This window comes from Physeter macrocephalus, chromosome 12, assembly GCF_002837175.3.
Source record: "Physeter macrocephalus isolate SW-GA chromosome 12, ASM283717v5, whole genome shotgun sequence".
NCBI lineage: Eukaryota > Metazoa > Chordata > Mammalia > Artiodactyla > Physeteridae > Physeter > Physeter macrocephalus.
The window spans coordinates 19,386,926-19,400,333 of record NC_041225.1 but is presented as its reverse complement, the minus strand read 5'-3'; the positions used below and the strand labels follow the sequence as shown (position 1 = coordinate 19,400,333).

At 43.3% G+C, this 13,408-nt stretch overlaps 1 protein-coding gene across 1 annotated transcript in view; it reads left to right on the top strand.

Annotated features, from left to right (window-relative positions):
• Nucleotides 1-6,208, top strand: part of CREG2 (cellular repressor of E1A stimulated genes 2) — a 49,633-nt gene extending 43,425 nt beyond the window's left edge. The window contains exons 3-4 of the mRNA XM_024116572.3: nucleotides 530-643; nucleotides 3,560-6,208. Coding sequence (XP_023972340.1) covers nucleotides 530-643; nucleotides 3,560-3,707 — 262 coding nt within the window. The 3' untranslated portion in view covers nucleotides 3,708-6,208. The remainder of the gene's footprint in view (nucleotides 1-529; nucleotides 644-3,559) is intronic.
• Nucleotides 6,209-13,408: the final 7,200 nt, after the last annotated feature.

Here is a 13,408-nt window from a genome sequence, read left to right as displayed (position 1 = left end):
ATCTCTAGATCCATCCATGTTGCTGCAAATGGCATTATTTCATTCTTTTTTGTGGCTGAGTAATATTCCATTGCGTATATGTACCACATCTTCTTTATCCATTCATCTGTCGATGGACATTTAGGTTGTTTCCATGTCCTGGCTATTGTGAATAATGCTGTTATGAACATAGGGGTTCATGTCTCTTTATGAATTAGAGTTTTATCTGGATATATGCCCAGGAGTGAGATTGCAGGATCATATATGCTAATGTATTTTCAAGTAGTTCCAGAAAATGTAAAAACCTGAACAATATAACCAGCAATGTGATCACTATTTTCTTTTGTTTTTTCTTTTTTTGTCACGGTGTGCAACCTGTGGGATCTCAGTTCCCTGACCAGGGATCAAACCTGGGCCCTCGACAGTGAAAGCGCGGAAAGCTAACTGCTGGCTCTCCAGGGAACTCCCTCTATTTTTAATAAAATCCTTAGTGTGTCCAGCTGTCATTCTATCATCATTTTAATATCTGAAAAATGTCCTTCAAATGCAGAAAAAATATTGTCGACCCAGAAGATCCCCGCTGCGCCCGGTTAACGCTCACTGGCCAGATGGTCGCGGTGTCTCCAGAAGAAGTGGAATTCGCCAAGCAAGCCATGTTTTCAAGGTTGGTATCTGCTTTAAGATTGGTTTGCCCAGAAACATACAGTGTAAGAAGCAGAGGTCGGGGCTATGCCATTTGATGCCTCTGAGGTGATGGCAGTAATGGTCTGAGCTGTCCTTTGGTGGCAACACTGCCACCTGACGCTGAAAGTCTTGGTCGCCTGAGGTGGCAGCAGAGGCCACGCACGTGACCTTGCGGTGGGCTGTCCGTGACTCTGGAGGGCGCCCCATGCTGAGGGTTGCAGGCGCTGTTGCCTGCATACTTCCAGCCTTTCACAACGGCCCTGCCTTGAAATGGAGATAAAGGGGGCTTCGTAGTCCCGTCAATACAGCAGACATTTCCAAATGTCCACTCTAAGCAGGGCTCGGCGCCAGAAGTGACAGCAGTGTTCCTTCATGTGGGCCCCTCACCCCTTTTACAGCCGAACCACTTAGGATGCGGCTTTCTAACTGGCCCCCACCACCTGCTTCCCGAACTGGATGCTCTGGAGGTTACACTCAATCAAAATTTTAAAAGGACATCCCAGGAAATTGGCATGCGTGCCGCTAGGGTCAAAATGAGTGACAGAGTAGCCCCGGGAAGGGGAGAGGAGATCAGCGTTTGCAAAAAGTGAGAAGGGTGGTCCTGCAGGGGTGCTGGAGTCTGTCTCCATGGGTGAGGAGACCGTCTGTGCAGGGGGAGGCTTGAGGTGGGAGGTCAGAGCTGGAGGGAGGAGGGGCGGGTATCCACATGGGGTGTGGGCCACAAAAGCTGGCAGATTAGTACTTGTCTAAGTTAGTGGGAGAGTAACACGAAAGCAGGTGGTAAATTAGACAAGCCATCCGCATCCCTATGGAGATGGGATGGTTGTACCTACAGAGGAATCATGAAATAAGTAAACATACAGCAAGTCCCCTACATACGAATGAGTTCCCTTCCGAGAGTGCGATCCTAAGTCTAATTTGTTCGTAAGTCCAACACAGTTAGCCCAGGTACCCAACCAACACAATCGGCTATATAGTACTGTATCGCGATAGGTTTCTAATACTTTTCCACAAATAATACATAGAAAACAAACAAAAAATAAAACATTTTTAATCTCACAGTACAATATCTTGAAAAGTACAGTAGTCCAGTACAGCAGCTGGCATGCAGGGGCTGGCATCGAGTGAAGAGGCAGGAAGAGTTACCGCCTGGAGGAGGGAGAGGAGGGGGGAGATGGTAGAGCTGAAGGATCGTCAGCGACAGGAGACGGAGGGCAAGCTGCCATTTCACTCACTCCTGACGTTGGTGGCACAGGTTCTGGTTCCCTGCTGGATTCAATTGTTCACATCTTTGAAAGTTCACAACTTGAAGGTTCGCATGTAGGGGACTTAGTGTAGTAATAAGTAAACACAGCGAGAGGAAGCCTGGTTTCTCACCGCCACGGAAGAGAGCAACACGCACAGGGAGGACACTAGATCAATCTGGAATTGGATCGGGATTGGACTTATCCACACGGACTTGTGGTTTTCAATATACAGACAGAGAGATAAATGTAGATGCATGTGTCTGTGTGCTTTATTTTCCATCGCAGCTGTCACTCTTTAGTTCTAATTTCTCCTCTTCCATGTTATGATGGACAGTGAGATGAAGCCAAAGCCTCAGAAGACATTTGCGTTCATTAAATTCATTTCCTGTTTTCCACGTTACCGCAGGTAACAGTGTTGCCAAAATTTCCACTACTGGATAATGTGGGTCCCTTTACCACGCACATCCAACCACCTTATCTTTACCTTCTTTAAACGCTCATGGTCAGTCTCCTAAGGTCCTTCCAGCATCCTACTGCCTGGACCCCAAGCCAGGGCCTCACGGACTAGGATTTGCTGTACCTACGTTCCCCTTGCAGGGGCCAAAATTTGTTCCAGTTATAAATACAAAACTAGTTGGCTTAAAATAACAACAATCATGTTATCATCTCAGCTGCATGAGTGTTTGGAGCGTTGGGGCCTCAGATCAGCAACTTACTTTCAAATGGTTTAGGAAAAAAAAAAAAAATAGTTCTTTATACCATACTTTCAACCTGTCGATTTGCAATGATTCCAAAAACAAAAAAAAAAAATTATTTTTTTTTAAAAAGACATCAACCTATCACTGCACTGGCATTGTTGCAAATGTCTTTCCCAGTTTACACTTGGTCTTTGAATTTTGTTTATAACATTTTTAGATATAGATAAAACTTCTATTTTTATGAAGTTTTAAAAAAGTGAGCGCCAGACCCTGCCCTCAAGGGTGATGCGTGTTTTTAGGCCTACGCCTGAGGGAGAAGGCAAGTCAGAAACAGAGGGCGGAATGTGAGGGCTGTTCCCTGTCTACGCTGGCTGGTTCTCAGCTTGATGCAACAGTTCTAGGCCTCTACAGGAATGGAAATCTTCCCGTGAACAGATTTGTTTCCTGGACTTAAAATTCAGCATTTCACATGGAGATGCTTAGAGCCTTTCGTGATGCTTCCTGGTAACAATGGCCCCCGTCCCCTGGGCACTTCCTCTATGCAGGTGCTTTATGTGTCTCGTCATTTGCTACCCACGCAGCCCTGTGATCTGAGCACCATGCCTCTTGCCCCATATGACTGGGAAGGAGACTGGGCAGGCTTAAGAGAGCAAACGGCCCATGAGGCATCCCAGCAGCTGAACTGGAGTTCGAACAAAGTTGCCTGGCTCAAGACTTGAGTTGTCTGCCACTCTGTGGTGACAACAGTTTCCTGCCCTCCTAAGGCTGCCCCAGACCTTGACCCTGGCTCCCTGGCTTCTGCCTCTAGCTGGTTTGAGCAGGTCTCAGCCTAAACAAAGCCTGGAGTCTGGAGGGCCCCTATGACCTGACCAAGGAAACATCTGGCACTGTGCTCTGGAGAGCCCACCCTCTGATGAGAACAGCTTTAATGTGACGTCTTTATTTCTGCAGACACCCAGTTATGAGGAAGTGGCCTCGTCAGTATGAATGGTTCTTTATGAAGATGAAGATAGAACATATCTGGCTTCAGAAATGGTATGGAGGAGTAGCTGACATTTCCAGGGAGGACTATTTCAAAGCAGTTCCGAGAAAGGCCTGATGGAGTGAGAAGAAAGTCCTTGATGTTTGAGTAAAATGAAAACCTTTTGAGCGATGCTGCCAGACAGCAATTGACTGCTGTCTCTTTGTGAAAGGGTTCAGTGCAGCCCTGTCAATCTTACAGCAGAATGAGAGTGGGTCACCAGGGACCCCTGTGCTAGCTGGAGATTGAAGTGGCCATTTGCAAATGCCGAAATTACACAGGGACTTCACATAGAGAGTCTGTTTACCTGTGTTCAGTCCAGACTCACCTATGTGGAATCACTGTTGGTTGTCAAAGTGACATGTGGAGACAGTTGCTGTTCCATTCTTTAAGATTAAAAAACAAACAACAAAAAACCTATGCCTGTATGTACAATGTGATTGCTTTGTATCGTGAGAGTACGGTTGTTGCTTGTTATACCCAAAGCAGTGTCCTGGTTCTAAGCTCACTGCAACCACAGAAGAACTAAATACGCATCACACAGCTGCCGTCTTGTGTTTAGGGTGAGGTTGCAGGCCTCTTTGTCTGTGGGTTACCATCCTGCTACAGAATGGCAAATGCATTATTGAGCCCCATTTGCTAGAATGTACTGGTCACTCACGAAGCTTTTTTCCCTCTGCAACATGACAAACCATGTGAGAACCCCCCGAGTGTGGTGCACAGCCCTATTCTAGGTAATCGGGCCTTGGTGGTACATTAAGGGAGGGGCAGCTTCGGTAACAGGCTCCCCAGATCCCCTCTGCTAGTGCTGGGATAGAGAGTCCCCTTCTCTTAGGCATGGGGAGTGGTACTCAGTCTGTGGTATAGAGAGAGGAGGGGGACAGGGAGAGGCTGGAAAGGAAGCAAAGGCAACGTATAAGAAAAGGAAGGAAAGAAGTTAGTAACTGCAGGCACGCTCCCTACCCAGCCGTGGGCCAGGCCCTTGACAGGGTCATCTCACTGAAGCCTTACAGCCAAGGAGATGAATCATCATTGCCACTTACAGACAAGAACACGGAGGCTCAGAGAGGCTAAGTCAACATCCCAGGGTCTGACTCCACCACTCACTGCACACAATGGAGAGAGTGGTACCTAGACAATTTCCAGTTCTAAGAACAAGACAGAAGAGTTACTGGTAGTCATTGAATCAGTAAAATCAGTAAAGCGATGACTATCCTGCCTGTAGATTGGCCACTGTTTTCTACCAAAAAAGGAAAAACGTCTCTGAAATTTGATTCTTATTACAGATTTTAAATTTTCTACAAATTATATGCAGGAGCGCCTGCATTGTACCTGTGTATATACCTAAGGCCTACAAGGACCTATGTGTATACTTCCAAGACCTCTTATATTGAAATTTATAAAGGATCTAGCACTACCCAGTTTTCTGCCTATATTTTATATGGCTCTAAACCCTCTTTGGTCAGTTAGGTATATTGTATAAATATAAAAATACAACACACAAAATATAGGAAATATACATTTAAAAAATAAATAATAGTGTTATTAATGGTTATACTTTTGTTTAAAAAATTAAGACACGAAGAGAGTTTGAGTTGTCAAAATATTTTTAAGTGCCTGTTACTAAAAGCATAGTAAGATGCACAGAATTCTTTATCAAAAGTCAAATCACAAAAGTGTTCCTTAACAGCAGCAATTTCTAATCTATAAGAATAAAGTAACTTTGAGGGTATTTCGTATTTTCAGAGTTTAAAATTGTTACTACCCCCATTTAGAGGTAAGAGGGGAAAACTGGAAGAAGAAACCACATACTCCATAAGTCAACCTCAAATTGTAATTCTCTGAACGTCTCTGTGTCCAAGTCCCATCTGAAAGATAATTTTCCTAACTCCAGTTTTGCTTTTACAATCAGGTTTCACTTAGCTCGTTAAAGCTCATTCAGCTGCCTCAAGGAACTTTGCAGCTTAACCACTGATAACGGTTATCAGTTATTTATCCAAATTACAGGGAATGGAATATGAACAGGTTGGATGATAAGAAGAGTGTTGAAAAGGCATCTGCTTGAAAGGGAACCCTCTTGCACTGTTGGTGGGAATGTAAATTGATACAGCCACTGTGGAGAACAGTATGGACGTTCCTTAAAACACTAAAAATAGAATTACCGTATGACCCAGCAATCCCACTACTGGGCATATACCCAGAGAAAACCATAATTCAAAAAGACACATGCACCCCAATGTTCATTGCAACACTATTTACAATAGCCAGGTCATGGAAGAAACCTAAATGCCCATTGACAGACGAATGGATAAAGAAGATGTGGTACATATATACAATGGAATATTACTCAGCCATAAAAAGAAATGAAATTGGGTCATTTGTAGAGACGTGGATGGATCTAGAGACTGTCATATAGAGTGAAGCAAGTCAGAAAGAGAAAAACAAATGTCGTATATTAGCGCATATGTGTGGAACCTAGAAAAATGATACAGATGAACTGGTTTGCAGGGCAGAAATAGAGACACAGTTGTAGAGAACAAACGTACGGACACCAAGGGAGGACAGTGGCGGGGGGGTGGGGGTGGGGGGGTGTGATGAATTGGGAGATTGGGATTGACATATATACACTAATATGTATAAAATAGATAACTAATTTAAAAGAACCTAATTTAAAATAGATATCTAAAATAGATAAATAATAAGAACCTGCTGTATAAAAAATAAATAAAATTCAAACAAAACAAAACAAGCAAAAAAAAAAAAAAGGCATCTGTTTGAGAATGATGGACCCCATTCAAGGCAGTAAGTTTTAGGAAATCTCTAGAAATTTACATTGATTAAAATTTTAAAGGCTGTATTGGAAGTTCTGGACATGGCAATAAGGCAATAAAAAGAAATAAAATGCATATGATTGAAAAGTAATAAAAGTATCCCTAATTACAGATGATGTAACTGTCTACATAGAAAATTCCAAAAAATCTATTAAAAAAAAAAGTAAAACAACTGATTTCAGCAAGGTCTTAGGATACAAGATCAGCACACAAAATTTAATCACATTTCTATATATTAACAATAAACAAAGTGGAAACCAAAATTTTAAACACAATACCATTTACAATCACTCCAAAAGGAAAAAAAAAATACTTAGGTGTAAGTTTAACAAAAATGTGTATAGGATCTATATGCTGAAAATTAAAAGATGCCAATGAAAGAAATCAAAGACCTAAATAAATGAGGAGACATACCATGTTCATGGATAAGAGAACACAAAATAGTAAAAATGTCAATTCTCCCCAGATTCATCTATATGTTTAATGCAGTTTCAATCAAAATCCCAGCAAGGTGTTTGTAGACATATTCAAGCTTATTCTAGAAGTTCTAAGGCACAGGCCTTGGAATAGCTAAAACTATCTTGTAAAAGAAGAATAAGTAGGAGAAACCATCTACTCAGTATAAAGACTTATTATGTAGCTATACTAATCAAGATAGTGTGGTATTGGTGGAGACATAGACATAAAATATCAATGGAACAGAACAGAGAATCTAGAAATAGACCCATACAAATATGCTAAACTGATTTTTTTTTTTTAAGTACAAAAGTAATTCACTGGAGGGAGGATAGTCTTTTCAATAAATGTGCTGAGCAATCAGTTATCCATGGGCAAATAAAAAGAACCTCAAGCTAAATCCCATACCTTATATAAAAATTAACTCAAAATAGATCATAATGCTAAACATAAAATGTAAAACCATAAAATTTTTTTTTAAAAAATAGAAAATCTTTGGGACCTAGGGCTAAACTAAGCAAAGACTTCTTAGACTTGACACCGAAGACCTAAAGTCCATAAAAGGAAAGTTTGATAAATTGGACTTCATCAAAATTTTAAACTTTTATTCTGCAAAAGACCATGTTAAGAGTATGAAAAGACAGGCTACATACTGGGAGGAAATACCTGCCAGCGGCATATCCAACAAAGGACTACCATCTAGAATAGATGGAGAACTATTACAACTCAACAGTTTTTTAAAAAATCCACTGAGACAATGGAGAACATGAATAAATGTTTCTCGAAGAGGATATGGCAGATTAGCATGTGAAAAGATACTCAACATCATCAGTCATTAGGGAGCTGCAAATTAAAACCCCAATAGATGCCACGAGGCACCTACCAAAATGGCTGAAACACAGTAACAACACCAAATGTTGGCAAGAATGCAGAGCAACGTGATCAACCTATAGCTGGTGGGAAAGTAAAATGAAACAGCCACTCTGGAGAACCAACTGACAGTTTCTTATAAAACTAAACAAGCAACTGGCATACGACTCAGCAATTGCACTCCTGGGCATCTGTCCCAGGGAGATGAAAACTTATGTTCACACAAAAACTTGCACATAAATGTTCATAGCAGCTTTATTCATAATATTCCAAATCTGTAAACAACCAGATGTCCTTTATTTTTTAAATTAATTTTTATTGGAGTATAGTTGCTTTACAGTTGTAGATGTCCTTTAACGGGTGACTGGTGAAACAAATTGTGATACATCCATGCCATGGAATACTATTCAGCAATAAAAATAATTTCCAATACAAGTAACAACTTGGATGAGTCTTCAGAGAATTATGCTGAGTGAAAAAACCCATCCCCAAAGGTTATGTCCTGTCTAATTCCATTTATATAACATTTTGAAATGCAAAATTCTAGAAACGGAAAACAGATTAAAGGTCACCAGGGAGGAGGGTGGAGAAGGAGAGAGGTGGGTGTATCTGTAAAAGGGATCCTTTATGGTGATGGAAATGTTCCCTAGCTTGTCTGTATCAATGTCAAAATCCTGGTTATGATATTGTATCATTTTGCAAGATGTTACCATTGGGGGAAAATGGGTAAAAGGCACACAGAATCTCCATATTATTTCTTACAACCACATGTGAATCTACAATTTTCAGCAATTCTCTCAGAATCTATTATACAATTATCTCAGAGTAAAAAGTTTAATACAAACAAAATTTAAGGCTTAGCTTAAATAAGGCATTTATGCCCTCTCGTTGGTCCCTAATGAAATGAAGAACTGAGCTATGTACCAAAACCTAGCAGAACGGACATTTGTTTTCTTTAACCATTAATATATGCGTTTTTGGAAGAGAGAAAAAATTTCTTTGAAAGTTTTCAAAATGTATTCAATTTAATACTGAATACAAATTAACAAGAATTCAACAAACCTGTATAGATTTTATGTGGGACACTTAGAAGAGGAGGCTATCTTTCAGTTTCTGGAATAAATATGTTAAGCTACAGGTGTATATAGGTATCCAAGTCTGCACAATGATTCTCCACTGATGTTCATAGCAAAGAACATATTTCCAGTAAATCCTCCTCTAAATATTCTGGGAAAGAATTCTTCTTTTGTATCTATGAATAAGCTATATCCTGACCTCCGCATTTTTATTTACCATGATTGTACACATCCATAGTGTTGACACGGAGAGTATAATTCTGATGTGACTTGTTTCAATATGCCTTGTATATATTGACTCGTTATAAAAGAGTGGTTTTTGGTTGAAATGTATTTCTACAGTTTTTCCAGAAAGTCTGTATTTCATATTTAATAATTTAACCATCAAATGCTGTTCTGAAAATAAACCTTCTCTAGGATAATTTATTGATGCTTATTTGATTGCTTATAACAAGTCAATTGTTATAAAATTTGAATTGTCATGAAGCTATGGTTTGTGCTATGTAATGCATGTGGAGTGTAAAATCTATTTTCGAAACTAGATATGTCTATCTAACCAAAGACTATTTTACTCCTGATATGATTTCCATGCTTGCTTAAATAAATTTATAATATTTCTACACAGTCCTTTCATGTAATATTACAAATTGACGTTATTAGATTTCTAAGAAAACAAATGCTATTACAATAAATCAGCAGTTACATTTCCAATAGAAAGAAAAGAACTAGCTGGGTGACTGTTGTTGATATGATTTTTTAAGGCTCTGAGTACAATGCACTTAATTTTCAGACTGGAAAATGCTGAAGTAACCACACTTTGGTGTTCCCACTCTTGGAAGTATTTGCCATTTTTAGCATAGTTGTTATTCTTCGAACTCAGGTCTACAAAAAAGCTCCTTTTGCTAATAAGAAAACATGCCACGGGATCACACTTAAGACTGTGGCAGAAGATGACGCATGCCCACAAGAGTGATCAATACTGCAGCTTCCGTAGACACCCCCTCACCAACACTCCGGCTTCTCAGAGATGGTCTTATCTTAGAGACAAGGCAGAGAGAGACCAAGTGGCCCAAATGACCCAGGACTGAGGGTCCCCGGGACACGGGACTTTCAGTGGTAAAGTCAGAAAATCCTGGGCCAATCGAGATGGATTTGTCACCCTACCTTCACTCCACCTCACGCCCCAGGTCCTGAGCGGGTCACCTCCAGGAGCGGGTCACCTCCAGATCCAGCCCACCTTGGAAACTGTGCATGTGGATATTCAGGCACCTCCAACCTCGCCTCCTTCCAGCCCTCTCTCCTGCTCTGGAGCCCTGAGCTGCTTCTCTGTCATCATCTGACTCCCTTGTTCAAGCAGGTGAGAGACAACATGGTGGGATTACAGTGGAGAGCAAAGCCCAGCCCTCAGGAAGCTTAAGTTTTGTAAATAATAAGTAAACAAGCAGATTTTGAAGCCAGGTGACCTGGTCATGTCTGTGGATTCTGCTCTATCACATCAGCCAGTATCCTCAGAAACCCCACTGTTTTCTGTTGGAACCACAGGGCAAAGCCTGCCCTGGATACATTCCACGATCATCTCTGCAGCTGAATTGTAACAGAGAAAAGCCATGACCCCAAGAATCGGTCTCACCTTACATCAGGCATCCTCATCCTTAACTGGGCTCTCCAGCTGCCCGGGGACCCCAGCATGGTTCTCCGTCCAGCTCTCTCCCACTCTTGTAAGCAGCTGTTTCCAGGACTGTCTGCGGTCTTCAGCCCCTGGAGCCCACCCCTCGATCCCCTCACTCTCAGCTAAACAAAACAAAACAAAACAAAAAAACACTTCCTGGAGATCCTTGAAGCCTTCAAATGAGCACCCCCTCAACCACAGAATTTTCTGTTCCTCTGTTCGTTCCTTCTCTCCTGACACTCTCTGCTGCTGGATGATTTTTCTGGCTGCCCGGATGCAGGCGTGAGCATCCCATTTATGGGAGGTAGAAGCCAGTGCCACGGAAGAGGGTCAGATGAGGGAGAGTTTAAGGTGTTTTTAAGAGTACCTGAGGGAATTCCCTGGTTGTCCAGGGGTTAGGACTTAGTGCTTCCACTGCCAAGAGCCTGGGTTCAATTCCTGGTGGGGGAACTAAAACCCTGCAAGCCATGCCAGGTGGCCAAAAAAAAAATAGTAGCTGATATGCCTCATGGTGGGAACTAAGCTGGGGAAGGAAAGAAGGAAGGGAAGGAGGAAAGGAGGGAGGGAAGAGATGGCAGGAGAGGGTAATGCAGGAGAAGCTGGACCATCAGGGGACCCAGTGGCGTACTTGAGCCCACAAGCTGGAAGGCGGGTCACTGAGAACAGAGTGAGATGTGTGGACGAGTGCTCTCCCAAAAGCAACAACATCGGTGATGGCGGCAAAGGCCGGGCTGTGGTGGTGGGAGTGGAGGGCCAGGTGACCAGAAGATGGTGGCTGGGTGGTGCCATGCAGAGTGAAGGGTGAGCAGGAGGTGGGGATACCAGCCGGGGTGGAGGGGCACCAGGGAGTGTCCTGCCATCCTGGTTGTCAACTCTCGCTGAAGTTCACCGGAAGTCCAAAGCTGTGAGTTTTCAAGGAGCAGAGCTGTTTTGGTTTTCCTTGTTTTACTGCAGGAGTAATGATTTTTAAAACGTGGCCTTTGAAACAGACTGGCATAGCAGGAGTCCATTGTTTCTCAGCTTTGTGAATTTTGGAAACTAGTGAATCCTTTGAATCTCAGTTTCCTCGTGTGTTAAATGGGGTCATTACAATACAGTCCTGGCACAGCGTAAGGGTTAGAGATGGTGGCCTTATATGTCTCAATATTTTCACGTGTATGTTAGTCATCTGCCCATGTGTCAGCCTCCTCAGCAAGGCTGTGAGCTACGTGAGGGGCTGATTTCACTCACTGCCCTTTTGCGGCTCATAGCAAGTGCTGGACAAATGGATAAATCATCTGTGGGCTTTAGCCCAGAGCCCCTACCTTTCACTGACACATTTCCTTTTCTCCTCCTCCGGCTGTGACTCTCCTCCCTGGCCTGTTTGCCCCTCACTGAGGTCTTCCATCCTCCTGACCACTTCCAGATAAGCCACTGACCCTCCCAGAGCTTCTGACGAACTCCTAGTCCTGGCGATTTGTCCCAACAGCTTCGGCAAAGAACCGTGGCGCCCCCTGGTGGCTGTAGCTGGGACCTTCACCTTGTTCAGACCAGAATCCTGGCGAGAAAGAACCCAGAATGTAGAATCCAGGCCAGGATGAAACTTTGTCCCCGGAGCCACCAGCTACGGTCAGCGAAGTATCCGTGGTGGACGCACAGATACGCACACCAAGCACTCTGCTTTGAAAATACAATGTTTTCCTGCCCATGATGGCAGGACAAACGCAAATACTTCATGACATTTTGATAGTGATATTTTAACTAATTATGTTGTTATTTATTTATTTTTAGTTATTTCTAAATAATTATTTAATTACAGCGGTTACTGTAATTGAACTCGTCCTATAAGCTAGGTATTTTACATACTTTTTTAAAAATCTCATTTAGTTTTTACATCCGCCCTGCAAGGAAGAAAAGGCATCAATTTTCCACGTGGGAAATCTGCTCAGCAAGCAGCTCTCGGACCAGCATTCCTGGGACCCAGGACCAGGTAGGAGGCCCAGTGGGTACTAAACCCAGGTCTGTCTGAGTCCACCCTCCTCTCCCTCTTCTCAATGCTTAGGGGTCTGGAGGAGAGCGTGGTCCGATCTGCGTAGTTTTTCTTCCCTGCCTTCCGTCCTTGGTCCCGGGTGAGTGGCCGTCCCTGGCGTGGCCTCAGGCTCAGGTAGGAGCAGCTGCCAGCAGGTGCAAGGACTGTAAGTTAGCGGAGAATTTACTAAGTGCCCTGAGTTGCTCTTCACAACTGTACCTTGTTTAGGCCTCGTGCCAACCCTGGGAGGCGGAGAATTCTCTCTAACTGCCGACTGAGAAAACCTGACCAGTGTCCCACAGCGCGTAACTGGTGGTGTAAAAAAATTAATAAACAGAACCCTCAGCTGAATAGAGTCAGGTGACCAGAGGTGGGCGCTCCCACGCTGTGCCAGGAAACAGCTCAACACGTAGCAGATTCTTCTCTCCTGGCAACAGTTCAGCCAAAGGAAAGCCATGGGCTCTTTGTTTACCCTAACCCTCCCACCTTCCTCTTCCCTCTATTAAAGAGTTATCCTTACCTTGCCACGCAGGCAGTTGCACTTGGCTCCCCGGGGTTGCAGACCCCAAACTGCAATTCTCTGCTGATCCCTAATAAACCCATTTTTTGGCTGGAGAAATAACTGACCTTTGTTTTAGGTCAGCCGTGGCACCCATGTGAGCCCAGACTTCCAAGTCCATGCTCCGGACCACCACCCAACAGGCTTACCCAGGCTTCTTTGTGTCTTTTTCAGTATCAGATTGTGACTCACGGGCTTCCCTGGTGGCGCAGTGGTTGAGAGTCCGCCTGCCGATGCAGGGGACGCGGGTTCGTGCCCCGGTCCGGGAGGATCCCACGTGCCGCGGAGCGGCTGGGCCCGTGAGCCATGG